The 16,162-nt window shown below is 35.0% G+C and overlaps 1 protein-coding gene across 2 annotated transcripts in view; it reads right to left on the bottom strand.

The window, feature by feature from the left end:
* Window positions 1-1,604: 1,604 nt before the first annotated feature.
* SPATA6 (spermatogenesis associated 6) overlaps window positions 1,605-16,162 on the bottom strand; it is a 148,149-nt gene continuing 133,591 nt past the window's right edge. For both annotated transcript variants that reach the window (XM_004371765.2, XM_023727098.1), the window contains exons 12-13: window positions 8,357-8,448; window positions 1,605-3,899 (exon numbers count right to left, since the gene is read on the bottom strand). In XM_004371765.2, the coding sequence (XP_004371822.1) occupies window positions 3,719-3,899; window positions 8,357-8,448 (273 nt within the window). In that variant the 3' untranslated portion in view covers window positions 1,605-3,718. The remainder of the gene's footprint in view (window positions 3,900-8,356; window positions 8,449-16,162) is intronic.

Below are 16,162 nucleotides of genomic sequence, written 5' to 3'. Positions count from 1 at the left end.
CTCAATGACTCAAAAAAGTTGGAAATTCTCTTACCTCTTCATTTTGTACATGAATTTTTAGCTAGTTAGAAAATCTGGGGTGGGAAGCAGGCTATCTTTCTTAATTTTTAAAACAGTGACCCCTCAAACTAACTCTCTACTACCAATGCCTCATTAATCCCCCAAAATGGCAATTGTTTAAACTTCACTATTCTTACGGTGTCTATTATCGTCACATAAAAATTAGGACAAAAGCAGCATGGACTTTCATTTATTCTTATCTGACTTCAAAATCCCTTTCTATAGTCTTGAGTTCTCCCAAGTTATATGACATTTTCCTCAACCCTACCTTCACCTTTGTAAAACGTGCACAAAATTTACTTTACTCCATCTTGGTTTCCTGCTCTCCAAATTCCTTCCCATCTTTCAAGGCCTACCCAGCTGAAACCTCACGTTTAGTCTTTTCTACCATTAACTTTCTATCATTTTCAAATGTGGCTCCAGGCTCATCATTCTCTTTGCAGTTCTCTTATTGCACTTGTCATAGTCCATCAGAGTATTTGCAGACTTGCACACCACCTCCAGCTAAAGGACTTGGAATTTTCTGAACAATCATGCGCGCTCTCATTTTCGTGCCTTTGCATGCTCTGTTTCATCAAGCTATGAGGCCCTTCTCCCCATTCTTGCAATCTTTTATCATAAAAGTTATCAAATAAATCTAAGCATTTAAGCACACTATTGTTTTACTCTCTGAACAGATTACATATTTTGAGGAAGATATCTTTTAAAATGTTACATCCTCTACATCTAGTAGAGTGCTCAGTAAATGTGTGATGGGTGGATGGACGAATGCCTGAATGTGTAATTAGCCTGAGATCGTAAGGTAAAATAAAAATAAACATAATAACTGTAAAATGGTACAACCACTTTGGAAAACAGTTTGGCAGTTTTTCAAATTGTTTAACACAGTTTCCATATGACTCAGCAATTCCACTCCTAGGGTAAATCTAAGCAAAATTAAAACATATGGTCACACAAAAACTTGTACACACAGGATCACAGTAGCATTACTCTTAACACCCAAGAAGTGGAGAAACAACCCAAATGACCATCAGCTGATGGACTGATAAACCAAATGCAGTAATTCACATTAATATTCATAAATAAAAAGGAATGAAGAACTAATACGTGTTACAATATGGATGAACTTAGAAAACATTATGCTATATTAAAGCATCCAGATACATACTGTGATATCTTTTATCTGAAATGTCCAGAAAAAGCAAACCCATAGAGACAGAAGGTAGATTAGTAATTGCTCGAGGTTAAGGGGCTAGGAAGTCGTGGGGAGTAACTGCTAATGGGTACTGGATTTCTTTTTGGAATGAAGAAAATGTTCTCAAATTAAGACAGTAGTAATGGTTGTACAACTCCATAAATATATTAAAAACTACTCAAATGTATATTTCTAAGGAATGAATTTTATGGTATGTGAATTATATTTCAACAAAGCTGTTATAATAAAAATGAACACATTAATTACAATTCTCTACTCTAGAATTTTAACCAGGGGCATAATCTTTGAAGTCACAACTCTGTTATCCAGGATTTCCTGATCCTCCTTGTTAATCAATTATACAGTTATAGAAATGATGAAACATTAGAAGATGATTCTAAACTAATCCCTTAACCTTATAGATGAGAAAACTAAGCTCCAACAGGGATAAATGACTTAAAAGAGGTTATATAACCAGTAGTGGAACCAGGGACGACTCACTCTCATCCAAAGATTCATCTCTGCTGTCTCTGCTGAATTTGACATTTTCCTTTCTAAAATTCCCAGATTTTTTTTTCACTATTATTTACAGGAAAACGTACATTAAAAGGAAGATATGAATCTTATTTATCTTTCACAGTAAGCAAAATGACTATTACTGGATTTGGGAGAAGTGTAGAAAAAAGCTAGGAGAATAAACAATTGTACTTTTCTGCTTCTATCAATAAGAAAAGACAACTATTAGCACTTAACAGTTTTACTCTAAAGATAATACAACATAAGAACTCATAGTAATAGTTAGGGAGAGCAATGAAGACCACTCCTTCCCTCAAGGAACAAAAAATAATCAGATGCTTAGCAAAGATGCTACATATCTGGAAAGTTGCCCCCAATACTTCAGAGAGATACTAAACTTAATTCACAGGAAAATGTCTATCAGAATACCAGTTTCCCTTTGAGCCCCAATTTTTGTGTTCTTTGTCATAGCCAATGGCAGATATTGGAGCAATATGTAATTTCTGTGGTACTTACTCCCTCGGGAGGTTTTCTGTGACAGTAAAACATTTTCTTTGAAGTTTATATTTGTTCTTTTCACTAAGTAGCAACTTTTCAACAGGTATTTTTCATTTGGTCTTCACAGAAAAACACATTAAGGTTCACTAAGGATATAATATGAACAGCATTATTCAATGTTGATCTTCAAAAGCCAGTGTGTAAAACATCATCACATAGGCTAGAAGCAGAGGGTACTTAAGCAATCGTGTGGTCTGGCATTTCCCAATTGCTGTCCATGTGTTCCTGAGGATGGCATTTGGAAGTGAGTGCTAAGAAATTCTGCTTAATTCAACAAATATTTAGTGAGCACCAACTATATCCCAGAGTCTGTACTAAATACCAGGGGCAAACAGGTTTACACCAGGACTTCTTAGTACATGCTAGTGTGTACTACGACTATGGTTCACTCATTTCCTACTCTCCTTTTAGTTTCCCCTCACTCCTTGGTAAATATGAAGCAGCTGATTTCTTCATATCTCAAAGGGTCACTGGCCTCACAGGTGTGTCTGTGTGTGTCATTCCTCTTTCTGGTTCTAAGTGTACTTTTCTCTAAACAAGGATACTACTTTCCTGGGCCATGTGGTACCAATGAAAACTCCAAAGAACTAAAATTATTCATTTTCAGTCTCTACCAGCTTATTAACAAAGATTATTTTCTGATTCTGGTTGCACCAAAAAATGAAGCACAAAACAAAAATCATGTAAAAATTTCCTACCTTTAAAAATCAGTTATTCAAGTTTTGGATTATATATAGATACTGCTATTTCTAGCTAACTATTATGCGTTTTAGGTCCCATAGGTAGTTCTTTCAGAGAAAAGGGAATGAATAATCATATAAACTTTAAAAAAAAAAAAAAAACAACTATTTTTTACCAGCCAAGAAATATAAATAGCCCTTTCTAGGGGAGAAAAAAGTAGAAAATACCAGTTAAAACAGTTTAAACTCTTGGGAATTCATTTCTGTACAATATATATTTTTACTAATTACCAAGAAGAGGGAATTAATATTAATTAAACCTTACCTGGACAAAATAATCAGTCAAGCAGAAGAAACGAAAATTATACAGTGGTTAAGGCAGAAGAGTATTTCTAGAGAAACCTATTCTTGGATTTGTAGGTGGTGAAATAAAGAGATATACAAACGGGACAGAAAAACCTTGTCACAATCAAATTGGAAGTTCTCATTATGTTCCAGAGCTTTGACTTTTGGAAGGTGGAATATTCTTCTGTAATCAAAAAGACTTGCCTATGATAATTTACCATTTGAAGTAATGAACTTATTCATGTCTCATTACTCAATTAGAACCGCCTGTTCAAAAAAAAAAAAAAGAAATACAGATATTGATCACGTCAAACGTTTTCATTGAGAAGTTGACACGGACACTCATAGTTTATCATGGATGGCCTCAGAAGTTTTCTGGTGTATGAGAAACAGAACTACAGGCCTTTTTGTATAAGTTCCTGTATATCTTGTCCATGCTGTTCTCAAAGATGGGTCGGTGGGGTTTTCCTTTATAAGAAGCTGCCCTGTTAGACCAGTATTCACCATCATCCAAATGGGCAGTGCCACGTGACCGTTGAAATGAGCTATCAAAAAAGAATACAAAAGATGAAAAACCATGTGAAACTACAGATAGTACTATATAAGTCAAATACTTATTGAACACTTTATGGGTTTGTGATACTCTGCTGGGGCTATGCAAAATAAAGTACAAAAAAGCCTGTGCCTTCGAAAAGCAACACTCTAGAAGGGGAAGCAGATCCATTTGCATGAAACACTTTCAAAAAACTGAGATGAAAATTTTGCACAAAAGACCAAGAGTTAAGAAGGAATTCAGAGTAGACAGACATGACACGATAAAAACAGAATACAAATGGTCTGGTATGGCCAGTATGAGTGCAAGGCCTCTACAGTCAGGCAGACCTGGAACTCAATTTCAGCCCAATCCTTTATTAGCTGTGGAATCTTGGACAATTTACTTAATCACTCAAACCTCAGCTTCCTTAACTGTATTTTGCAGTATTGCTTCAAAAAACAGAATATATGCTAAGTACCTGGTATAGGGCTTACCTTGAACATAGGAGTTAAAAAATAGGAGGCCCTGAACTAGGTACTTCATATACATTTATCAAGAAGTTTCACAAGGATTATCCCCTTTGAGGTTGGTAGAGGCTCAGTGAATTTAAGCTAACCTGTCTAAGACTACTCAACTGCTAAGTGGTAGAATGGGAAGGCAGACCATGTCTGTAGCTCTAAAGCCCTTTCTAATGGGACATGCAGCTATTGTCTCAAGGAGGAACAGAAAATTAGTCTGATTATGAATCATTAGTAGAAGACAGAAAATAAGAAAAGTCTGGATTTGAAGTGATAGTAGGGATCCACTGTAGTTTTGAGTCTTGAAAAAGAAAAAAGAGAGCGTATAGGAAGTTAATGAAATAGACTAGGACTAGGCAAGTTGTATTGGAATAGTGAAGAAAAGGCAACTTTTTCTGAAGTCTTGACAGTACTTTTATGAAGATACCAAAGTTACAATTTTACTAGTATAGGCATTACATTCTGGGCTAACATATTTAAAGTATTGACTCCTTCAAAGACTGAGTTTATTTACTTATTCTTTAATACATAACTGACCTGCTTCAATAAATGAAACATTTGTTATAGGTTAGACCTCTCAGGCCTGTTAGAGATTATAAAGTTTGTGCCAGGTAAAATGGTACACTCTGGCTATTAAGTGCTATAAATATTTGTGTCACTTCACACAAATGATAATTTCTCATGATGTATCAGTATCAAATGAAGACCATTTATCACTTTATACAAAGTCTATAACACAGATTTCCATGAGTAGTCTTTAGGTAAAATAACAGTAAGGTGATATATAAGGAAGATAATGTTGGAAAGCAAGAAGCAATGCTACCCAAAGAATATTAATTCTATGACAGAATTGGAAGGTCATGAGAATAATAAAACACTGACCGTGTGCCCTTTGTAGTCAAAGCTGAAAGTAACTTTAAGGATTATGACACATAATCTATATTTTAAACTTACGATCTAAAAGTCAATATGATCAAAGATGTATTATACTGTAAGAGGTTAGTTGCTTCCCATAATACTCAATAATGGTCCCTAGTGAGCAAAAATTTTGATTGACAAAGGACTTAGAACAGTATTGAGGGTATATGCTCTACAGACATGGGAGGGAAGGAGGGAAGGAGGGAGGGATGCATGGATGGTAGGAAGGAAAGTATTCTCAGCCTCCGAATTCAAAATAGATGATCAGGAGAGGTTATATTATGGTCTAATAACATCTGAAAAGCATTCTGTGCTTTGCCAAAGGCAAAATGAAATTAGAGAAAATTAAAATTTATTGATAAATCATAGCAGTGGTTCCCAAATGTCAATAAGCATCAGAATTACCTGGAGGGCTCATTAAAACTCAGATTTTGAGTTTCACACCAAGAATTTCTAATTCAGTGTGTCAGAAATGGGGTCTGATAATTGGGAATTCTAACAAGTACCAGAAAAAAAGCTTAGGGAAAAATTACACACTGATGTTTATATCCTTTTGTTATTATCAAAAAAAAAAAAAAAAAAACCCCAACCCATTGCCATCGAGTTGATTCCAATTCATAGCGACCCTATAGGACAGAGTAGACTACCCCATAGGGTTTCCAAGGAGTGGCTGGTAAATTTGAACTGCCAATCTTTTGGTTAGCAGCTGAACTCTTAACCTTCACCACCAGGACTCCTTTATTATTAACAGGAACTATAAAACATTAAAAGAAGTCCCCTGTAAATGGGATTTCCACGTCTGTTCCATATAAAGCCAGTCCCCTCTGGAAGCACAGCTGCTGATGTACCAGCCTGCCTGCCCTGGTAGAACTTCTGTGCCATGGAACTGAAAGATGAAGGTGGGCATAGGAGTAGCTCCAGGCTTAAAATGCCACAGACTCCCATTGTTCTTACTGAGGTTCAGTAGAATTTCATGATAAACACTTCTTCAATAAAAACTTCTTCAATTCTGCCTTTGGTCAATTTCCAGAGTCCTTAAATTTTTTTTTTTTTTTTTTTTTAACAATTTTGTATAGTTTTGTTATTGCTTTTGGGGGAGAGGGTTTCCTGAGCTCCTCACTCAGCCATTCTAGAAGTCTACACACTTTCTCTCGACCCGGTGTCACTGGCTGTCTGCAGAGGAGTGATACTAAGCCAAGACCCCAAACTCCCTCTTGACTTCTGCTCATAGAAATCTCAAGGCTAGCAAGGGGCAATTACTTTGATTCTCTCATCTTTGAAATGGAAAATAGAATAGGAATGACTTCTTGGCCTAGTATATAGTGTGACTTGGAGATAAAACAAAAACAATATCCTGATCATTTCAATAGCTTCCGCAGCTAATATCAAGACGCTTTTATAAAAGGCCTGGAAGACTAAACCATTCTACCCTACTGGCCCCAAGTAGGGATATGAGAGAAATGTCAAGGATTACAAAGTGATCTCACAAATGTGCAAGCAGAATTTTTCTGATACTCTGCTTAACTCTTTCATTTGAGAGGTACCAAAACACTCTTGAAGTAGTAAAAAGCTTAGTCATTAACATTGCTTGGTAAACTGGAAAAAAGAACCAATAGTGAGGTTTACAGCAAACTTTAAATTGAGGGCAGTATTTTTCAAAAGTGTATGAGGGCGCTACGAGTTGGAACCGACTTGATGGCAATGTTTTGTTTTGTTTTTTTTTTTGTAATGTAGCCCTTACACTGCATGTATTAGAATCATCCATGATATTTTATAAAATGCATATTTCCAGTTCTGACCCCAATATGTAAGAAACTAGAATCTATGAGGATAGGAAGTGAAATTCTGTATTTTTAACAAGCAACCCAGTTGATTTTTATGTACACAACAATTTGAAAATCATTACTAAGACTCTTTCCTCTATCAATCCTACTCACTTCTCAGTCAAATTAGAATTATATAGCTTAAGCACTCACAACTGGGATGCTTATCAATACAAGAACAATCTACTCTCTAGGTAATTTAGAGAATGAAAGCCACATTTATAATCTGTGTAAAGGGGCAAAAGGAGGAGTCCTCACATGTTCATAGATGGTCTAGCCTATCTTACCAAAACCCACTGCCACTGAGTCATTCCAACTCACAGGGACCCTATGGGACAGAGTAGAACTGCCCCATAGGATTTCTAAGGCTGAAATCTTTACAGAAGCAGATTTCCAGATCTTTCTCCTGCAGAGCAGCTGGCGGGTTTGAATTGTTGACTTTTTGGTTAGCAGCCAAGTGCTTTATCCACTGCACCACCAAGGCTCCTAGCCTATCTTACCAAGGTAAAAATTAGAGATTTGAGTCCAAAACCCCAGTTAATAATAAAATATATCACACCACCTGGAATTTTCTTCTTGTATTTTTTCTCAGGAATGTCAATAAGGTGGAAGCCATACAGTAAGCAGTGGCATGGCATCCAAGGAGTTAGAGAACCTTTGGCTACATAAGCTCATAATTTACACTTGGTTTTTAATATATTTATATTTTTCAAGTCTTTTATTGTATTACATTTTATGGCAATTAACACAGAGCTTTCAAAAGTCTTCATGGGATTTGCTAGTATAACTTTGAAAATTTTTATTACACACATTCCTGAAATTTCAGGACAGAAGAAGAGAATTTACTTTTATATTATTAAAAAAAGGTTAGTCGTGGTCTAAAATTACAGAAACTTGTTGTTTAGGCTACAATAAATATATCCTGAAAAAATTCCTGGATATATAGATTTGCAGAGCAGCCAAATACCCGATAAATCTTTAGTAGAATCAAAGGCATAACAATTAATTGACTATATTTGTTTTCCTTGAAAAGATTCAGTAGGCAAACATTAAAATATTTTAATAGGATTTTACATAGCTTAAGATACAGAAATGAATTACTAAGTCTAAATTTCCCACAAATCTAGCAGATTAATAAACAGGTTTTTTTTTTTTTAAATTTCAACTATGAGAAAGATCTCTAAACACAGCATTAACCAAGCTCATACCTATACTCGGGGTCACTATCATAGGCAGAGTCCCTGTAAAAAAGACCTCTTTTCAGTTCCAGTTCCTCTTCTTTGTCTGGGTCTCTCTCATCCTGAAAAATTTAAAGATTTTCATTGATTCATTTTCTCATTGCCTATAGAATGTTGCTAATCTTTCTTTGGGAAATGCTTTCCTTCTCCCCCCATTTAAAAGAAGTTTAATTAAATGTTTGGATTTCTGAGGAAAGAAACAAAAAGGGTGGATTATGAATTTATTATCCTGTCAATAAGTATCAATATAATTTTATAATAAGTTTTATAATATTTTTGCTAATAGTGCTTATCAAAGACTAGGCACCAAGTAGATGTTTCTTGAATCAGTCAATGAGTGGAATGTATCCTGTTTCAAGATAAATTGGTAATATCTCACACACTGTTACCTAAACTCCAAAAAGATTATACTTGTATTCTGAGACCTATGTATTTGGGAAAACTATGTAGCCTCAAGCATTGTAACACAGCTATGACTTACCAAAGAAATAGCTTAGGATTATTAGTCATAAACCAAAATGTGATAAGTCACAAGAGGCAAAAGGAAAGGCAAGGTGGTTGGAATTAAGATGTGTGGATATTTCTGCTTCTATGGACAGTTAATTCTTAACTTCTGGCTTACTCAAGGACTAAGAAATAGGATTTTGAACAGAGACAGCTTTGTAAACTGTATCAGCCATAGTAATTATGTTCATATGTATAGTAAATTTATATAATTTAATAGCAAATATCATTCTCAACTGCTAGCCAATACCCCTGTTCCTTGGCCAAACAAGAATAGAAATAAAAAGAACTGATTACAAAGGAACTAGTAAATACAAATGAATTGCTACAAGGATCATTATTAATAATGGGTTTATTCACAGTATATAAGAAATCAGCTGAACACAGATTATGAAGAAAAATAATTTGAAAATTTTGCTGACAGCATGAAACTAGAAAGAGAGCATTTGGTTTAGAAACGTTAGCAATAATAGAGCAAGTTTAAAATTCACCAAAAAATATGTAGAAATATTTAGAACTGTTATAGCTTCTGGGTGAAATGAACCTTTTTATTATTATGAACTAACTGTTTATTTCAATTAATGCTTTTATACCTTATCTTCTGTCTACTATTAATATAGCTATAACAGCTTTCTTTTGGTTAGTGCTTGGATAGTATGTTTTGTCCTTTATTTTCAAACCTTTCGGTATTATTACGTCTTAGATCTTTTTCTTGAACAGCATATGTTGTTGTTGTGGTTAGGTGCCATCAAGTCAACCATATGTACAACAGAACGGATCATTGCCATCCTGCGCCATCCTCACAATCGTTGCTATGCTTGAGCCCACTGTTGCAGCCACTGTGTCAATCCATCTCATTGAGGGTCTTCCTCTTTTTTGCTGACCCTCTTACTTTACCAAGCATGATGTCCTTCTCCAGGTACTGTTCCCTCCTGATAACATGTCCAAAGTACATGAGACAAAGTCTGGCCATCCTCGCTTCTAAGGAACATTCTGGCTGTACTTCTTTTAAGACAGACTTGTTCATTCTTCTGGCAGTCCATTGTATATTCAATATTCTTTGCCAACATTATAATTCAAAGGCATTAATTCTTCTTCAGTCTTCCTTATTCATTGTCCAGCTTTCGCATGCATATGAGACCATTGAAAATCCCCTGGCTTGGGTCAGGCGCATCTTAGTCCTTAAAGTGACATCTTTGCTTTTCAACACTTTAAAGAGGTCTTTTGCATCATATTTGCTCAATGCAATATGTCGTTTATCATGATATTGTTTATTGGTCCATTTGTGAGGATTTTTGTTTTCTTTATGTTGAGGTGTAATCCATACTGTTAGATGTTGCATATAGTTAGATGTTGTTTACTCTTGTCCAGGCTAATAAGTCAATTAATTGGAGCATTTATTTTACTAACATTATAGAAACATAATTCCCTGTATGAGTGAGAAAGGTATGGCAAAAAGAAGTACAAGAAATAAAAAAAAATATATCCTCAAACTTTGGAAACAGATTATGATACAAGAAGAACTGAGTGGAATAAATAAAAGTAATACTGAATTTTTAAATTCTATCCTTGGAAAAAAAATCATAAAGTTCTAGATTTATATAATAAGTGATAATCAAGTGTAAACATATTTATATTTTCTCTGTTTAATTTTGTCAATACGGCTTTAAACATTAAATTTTTTACCAGAAGTAATAAAAGTATTAAGTTAAAACTTTATATATGAATACAATATATGTAAGTATCTTGATAAAAAATCTGAACCTCAATTATACACAAGAAAAACTGTATTTTATACAGTTACTATCTGCTGGGCATTTACTATCCTAGCCTCTAAGGATGGAAAGATGATTAAGACATGGTCCCTGCACATATATAGAACAAAGCTTAGTTCATTCTATGAAGCTCTAAGGGTCAAATGAACCAAAGGGTAGAATTAGTAGGAAACAGTAAAGAACAAAATTAGGAACAACTTTCTAATTAATGGAGCATTCTAAAAATTGAATGGCTGTCTTAAATAGCTGCCTTGAGAGTAAGATCACAACTATGACCACTATTCATGAAGAGCACTGATGTCCATCTAGATCAGGGGTATCATGGAGGGGAATTATACCCTGAAAAACAAAAAGGGCTATATGACCTTCATGATTATTCACTTCAAACTTTCAGACTTTGTTTTGTGATAATTTATATTTTTTCTACACACATACGTATCTCTTCATACAGATTTTGTTTTACAGGTCAAGTTATATCAAATCAAAGAGTCAAGGAACATCACAGCTTATTGTAAACTATTAACTATGGGTCAAGAATGAACTAATTTCAGTACATCATACCGCCTCCTGGAATACAAATAAGCTGGTCTATAAAATTAAAACCTCCACACAAAGACATGAGTTATACATTTCACTGTAGGAAAATTATGCTCAATCTCTTTCAGATAGTATCTACTTCATTTTTTATTATGGCATTGTAGTGGTCTGAACAAAACAATACGGCCCAGAAGTAGCTTTTTCAGACTACCCATGAAAAAATATTTTTCTTCCATCAAAAGGCACTAATAAAATGGAACATTACTAAAAGAAGCTCTCGTTCCATGAAATTGGCAGTAAATTGTTCTCTTAAGGTTCTTTTTATCAATAATTCTATTTGAGAAACACCATGTTATTTATGTAACTGAAATTATACACAGAATATCCTGGGAAAAACAAAGGAAAGCTATCTACTCATGTTTGCAGACTAAAAATGGAGGTCTAAAGTGGTTAAATAATCTAAGAAAAAGCCAGAATTAAAAGGTAGAGATCTCACTAATACTATTTAAATAAAACATACACCTGTTATTCTCACATGAATGAAATTGCCACAAGTTAAAATACCTATAAAATATTTTTATTGCTATGAATATTCAAAACATTATGTAAAAAAAATTTTGTACACGGATAAGAATTCAAATAGAATTTTATCACTAGTTCTAATTTCTATTATCACCCTGAACAAATCACTTAGACACCTATGGCTTAAATTTCCTAATTCATAAAATAAAGTTTAAAAGAGCTTCCCAAAGTCACATGGGTAAGAATTTGCAGATTTGGCCTTGAATCCAGTCTTTTTTTTTTTTTTTCTGACTTACTATTTTTTGTGTGTGTGTGCTTTAGGTAAAAGTTTACAGCTCAAGTTAGTTTCTCATACAAAAATTTATACATTTTTATGTGACCCTAATTGCTACCCTATACTTTGAGATCACACTCCCCCTTTCTGCACTGGATTTCCTGTGTCCATTCAACCAGCTCCTATCCCTTTCTGCCTTCCCATCTCGCCTCTGGACAGGAGCTGCCCATTTAGTCTTGTGTATCTACTTGAGCTAAGAAGCACACCTTTCACAAGTATCATTTTATGTCTTATAGTCCAGTCTAATCTTTGTCTGAAAGTTGGCTTTGGGAATGGTTTTAGTTCTGGGTTAACAGAGTCTGGGGGCTATGTCTTCTGGGGTTCCTCCAGTCTCAGTCAAACCATTAAGTCTGGTCTTTTTACTAGAATCTGATCTGCACCCCATTTTTCTCCTGCTCCGTCAGGGACTCTCTGTTGTGTTCCCTGTGAGGGCAGTCACTGGTGGTAGCCAGGCACCATCTAGTTCTTCTGGTCTCAGGCTGATGGAGTCTCTGGTTTATGTGGCCCTTTTTGTGTCTTGGGCTAATACTTTCCTTGTGTCTTTGGTGTTCTTCATTCTCCTTTGCTCCAGGTGGGTTGGGACCAACTGATGCATCTTAGATGGCCACTCGCTAGCTTTTAAGACCCCAGACGCCACTCACCAAAGTGGGGTGCAGAACATTTTCTTAATAAACTTTGATATGCCAGTTGACCTAGATGTCCCCTGAAACCATGGTCCTACGCCTGCCCCTGCTACACTGTCCCTCAAAGTGTTTGGTTGTGTTCAGGAAACTTTTTAGCTTTTGGTTTAGTCCAGTTGTGCTGACCTCCCCTGTATTGTGTATTGTCCTTCACTTCACCTAAGATAATTCTTATCTACTATCTAGTTAGTGAATTCCCCTCTTCCTTCCTCCCCCCATCCTCATAATCATCAAAGAATGTTTTCTTCTGTGTTTAAACCTTTTCTTGAGTTCTTATAATAGTGATCTCATACAATATTTATCCTTTTGCGACTGACTAATTTCACTCAGTATAATGTCTTCCAGATTCATCCATGTTATGAGATGTTTCACGGATTCATCGCTGTTCTTTATCATTGCGTAGTATTTCATTGTGTGAATATACCATAGTTTATCCATTTGTCAGTTGATGGGCACCTAGGTTGTTTCCATCTTTTTGCTATTGTGAACAGTGCTGCAATGAACATGGGTGTGCAAATATCTATTCATGTGATGGCTCTTATTTCTCTAGGATATATTCCAAGGAGTGGGATTGCTGGATCGTATAGTACTTCTACTTCTAGCTTTTTAAGGAAGTGCCAAATTGATTTCCAAAGTGGTTGTACCATTTTATATTCACATCAGCAGTGTGAACCCAGTCTTTTCTAATTCTATAACTTAGATTGTACTATAAATAATAAAATCTAAAGGAAAGAACATTTAAAGGACATTTCAATGGTAACTTTTGACAAATGGCAGAATGTGAACTACAGTAAAAATAAGAAGCTCCTGGCAACCGCAGTCTTAGGGAGTCCCCACACTTTTCTGGGCTTTAGCTCCTGGAATCCTATCAGGTTCTCAAGATGAAGACATAAGAAGAATGGCCTTCAGGTTCTCGCAGGAGGAAGGCAAGAGTAATCCTTATGAAATATGCCCAGAGCCTTCTGCATAACAAAGGCCTACTCTCTAGAAGGAAATATTGTATCAGAGCCTTATCCCAGAGCACTGACAGCAGGGCACTCCTCTCATTCCAGCCTCCTCTATCTTCCTGTCTCATCTAAGGGGAATGGGGAACAATACAAGAAACACTTGTGAAGGCCACAGGACAGAAACACAGGTCCACTAAAACCATGAAATTTATTTGGAATATTACAGAATGCTTCACTTGCCCCACACCTTACCAACACATCAAGAGGGCTGTAGAATAAAAATAGTGAATTATAGCTAAAAGAGTTGGAAGATACAAATTCTAAGAAGGAGTACATAAGGAAGACCAAAGTCAAAAATGGAAACAAAAGCAAGAATACTAGAGGAATCTGAAGCCTCTGGCTCCTATAAAAACCAAAAAACCAAACCCGTTGCCATTGAGTCAATTCCAACTCATAGTGACTCTATAGGACAGAGTAGAACTGCCCCATCGGGGTTCCTTCTATAGATACAACAAAAATTAAAAAAATCCAACTTGTAGCTAAATTAACAAATTCTCAGACTAGAATCTTATTTACTTCAGCTCCTCCTTCCCAATACACATGTATGGCTTACAATTTATACTTGTAATTTCCTATATTAAAGCAGAAGAAATATCTCAAATCAATAGCCTAATCTTAAACCTTAGCAAACTAGAAAAAGAACTAATGAAACCCAAAACAAGCAGAAGGTGGGAAATATTAAAGATTGGAGTGGAAATAAATGAGACAGAGAATAGAAAAACAGCGAAAATCAATGAGAATTAAATTTGCTTCTTTGAAAAGTTAAAAAAATTGGACAATCCTTAAGTAACCAAGAAATAACACTTTACTAAATTCAGTAATGAAAGAGGGGACATTACTACAGACTTCACAGAAATAAAAAGGATTATATGGGAATACTATTAACAACTGCAGGCCAACAAATTAGACAAGTTAGCTGAAATGGATAAATTCCTGGAAAGATATGAACTAAAGAAACAAACTCAAAAGAAATGAAAAATCTGGTAACATCTATAACAAGGAAACAGATTAAATTAGTAATCAAAAAAAAAAAACAAAGAAAAGCCCAAGAACAGATGGTTTCACTGATGAATTCTACCAAAGGTTTAAAGAAGAATTAACACCAATTCTTCATAATCTCTTCCAAAAATTTGAAGAGGAGGGAACACTGTCCAACTCCTTCTATAATGCCAGCATTGCCCTAATACTAAATGTAATGACTTCACAAGAAAAAAAAAGAAAAACCAATGCATTTTATGAATACAGGTGCAAAAATCCTCAACAAAATACCCACAACCCAAAACCAGTAAAATATAAAAACAATTATATACATCGTGATCAAGTGGGAATCCCAGAAATGCAAGGTGGTTTTAACATACAAAATTGAGCTAACATAATAAATTGCATTAACAGAGTAAAAGACAAAAACCATACAAACATCTCAATAGATGCTGAAAAAGCATTTCACAAAATCCAACACTTTCATGATAAAAACACTCAACAAACTAAGAATAAAATGAAACTTCCTCAACCTGATAAAAGCCATCTACACAAAATACACATTATAATTGCAAAAGATTAAAAGTTTTCCCCTAAGGGCTAAGTCAAAAAGTTCATGCTTCTCATTTCTATTCAACATTGTCCTGGATGTTCTAGCCATGGCAATTAGGCAAGAAAATGAAATAAAACACATCCAAATTGGAAAGGATGTAGTAAAATTGTCTCTGTTTTCAGACTACATGATCTTATGCATAAAAATTCCTAAAAAAATCCACACATATGCACATACAAAAATTATCAGAATTTGTAAACAACTTCAACAAGGCTGCATGATACAAGTTTAATATATAAAAATCAATTGTATTTCTATACACTAGTGATAAACAATATACAGTATTAAGAAAACAATTTCATTTGCAATAGCATCACAAATAATAATATACTTAGTGCTTCAGTTTCCTAGTTCTGTTATAATACCACAAGTGGGTGGCTTTAAAGAACAAAAATGTATTTTCTCACAGTACAGGAGGCTAGAAGTCCAAATTCAGGGCACTGACTCTAGAGGAAGGCTCTCTCTGCTGACTCTGGGGGAAGATTCTTGCCTCCTTCAGTTTCTGTAGCCCCAGTATTCTTCAGATTCTTGATGATTTTCATGTGACATCTATCTTCCCCTCATTTTTGCTTCTTTCTGTGTCTAATCTGCTTTTTTTATAACTCAGAAGTGATTAGGTTTAGGACACAACCTATTCTGACTGATATGCCCTCATTAGCATGATAAAGAAATTCCTACTTCCAAATAGGATTATATCTACAGGTATAGGGGCCAGGATTCCAACAGATATTTTGGAGGGACACAATTCAATCCATAACACTTAGGAATAAATTTTTAAAAAGATGTGCAAGACTTCTAAACTGAAAACTACAAAACATGTTTAAAG

This window comes from Trichechus manatus, unplaced genomic scaffold (genome assembly GCF_000243295.1).
Source record: "Trichechus manatus latirostris isolate Lorelei unplaced genomic scaffold, TriManLat1.0 scaffold00015, whole genome shotgun sequence".
In the NCBI taxonomy this organism is placed as follows: domain Eukaryota; kingdom Metazoa; phylum Chordata; class Mammalia; order Sirenia; family Trichechidae; genus Trichechus; species Trichechus manatus.
Note: the sequence above shows the minus strand (reverse complement) of the source record. Positions and strands in the feature narration are given on the sequence as shown.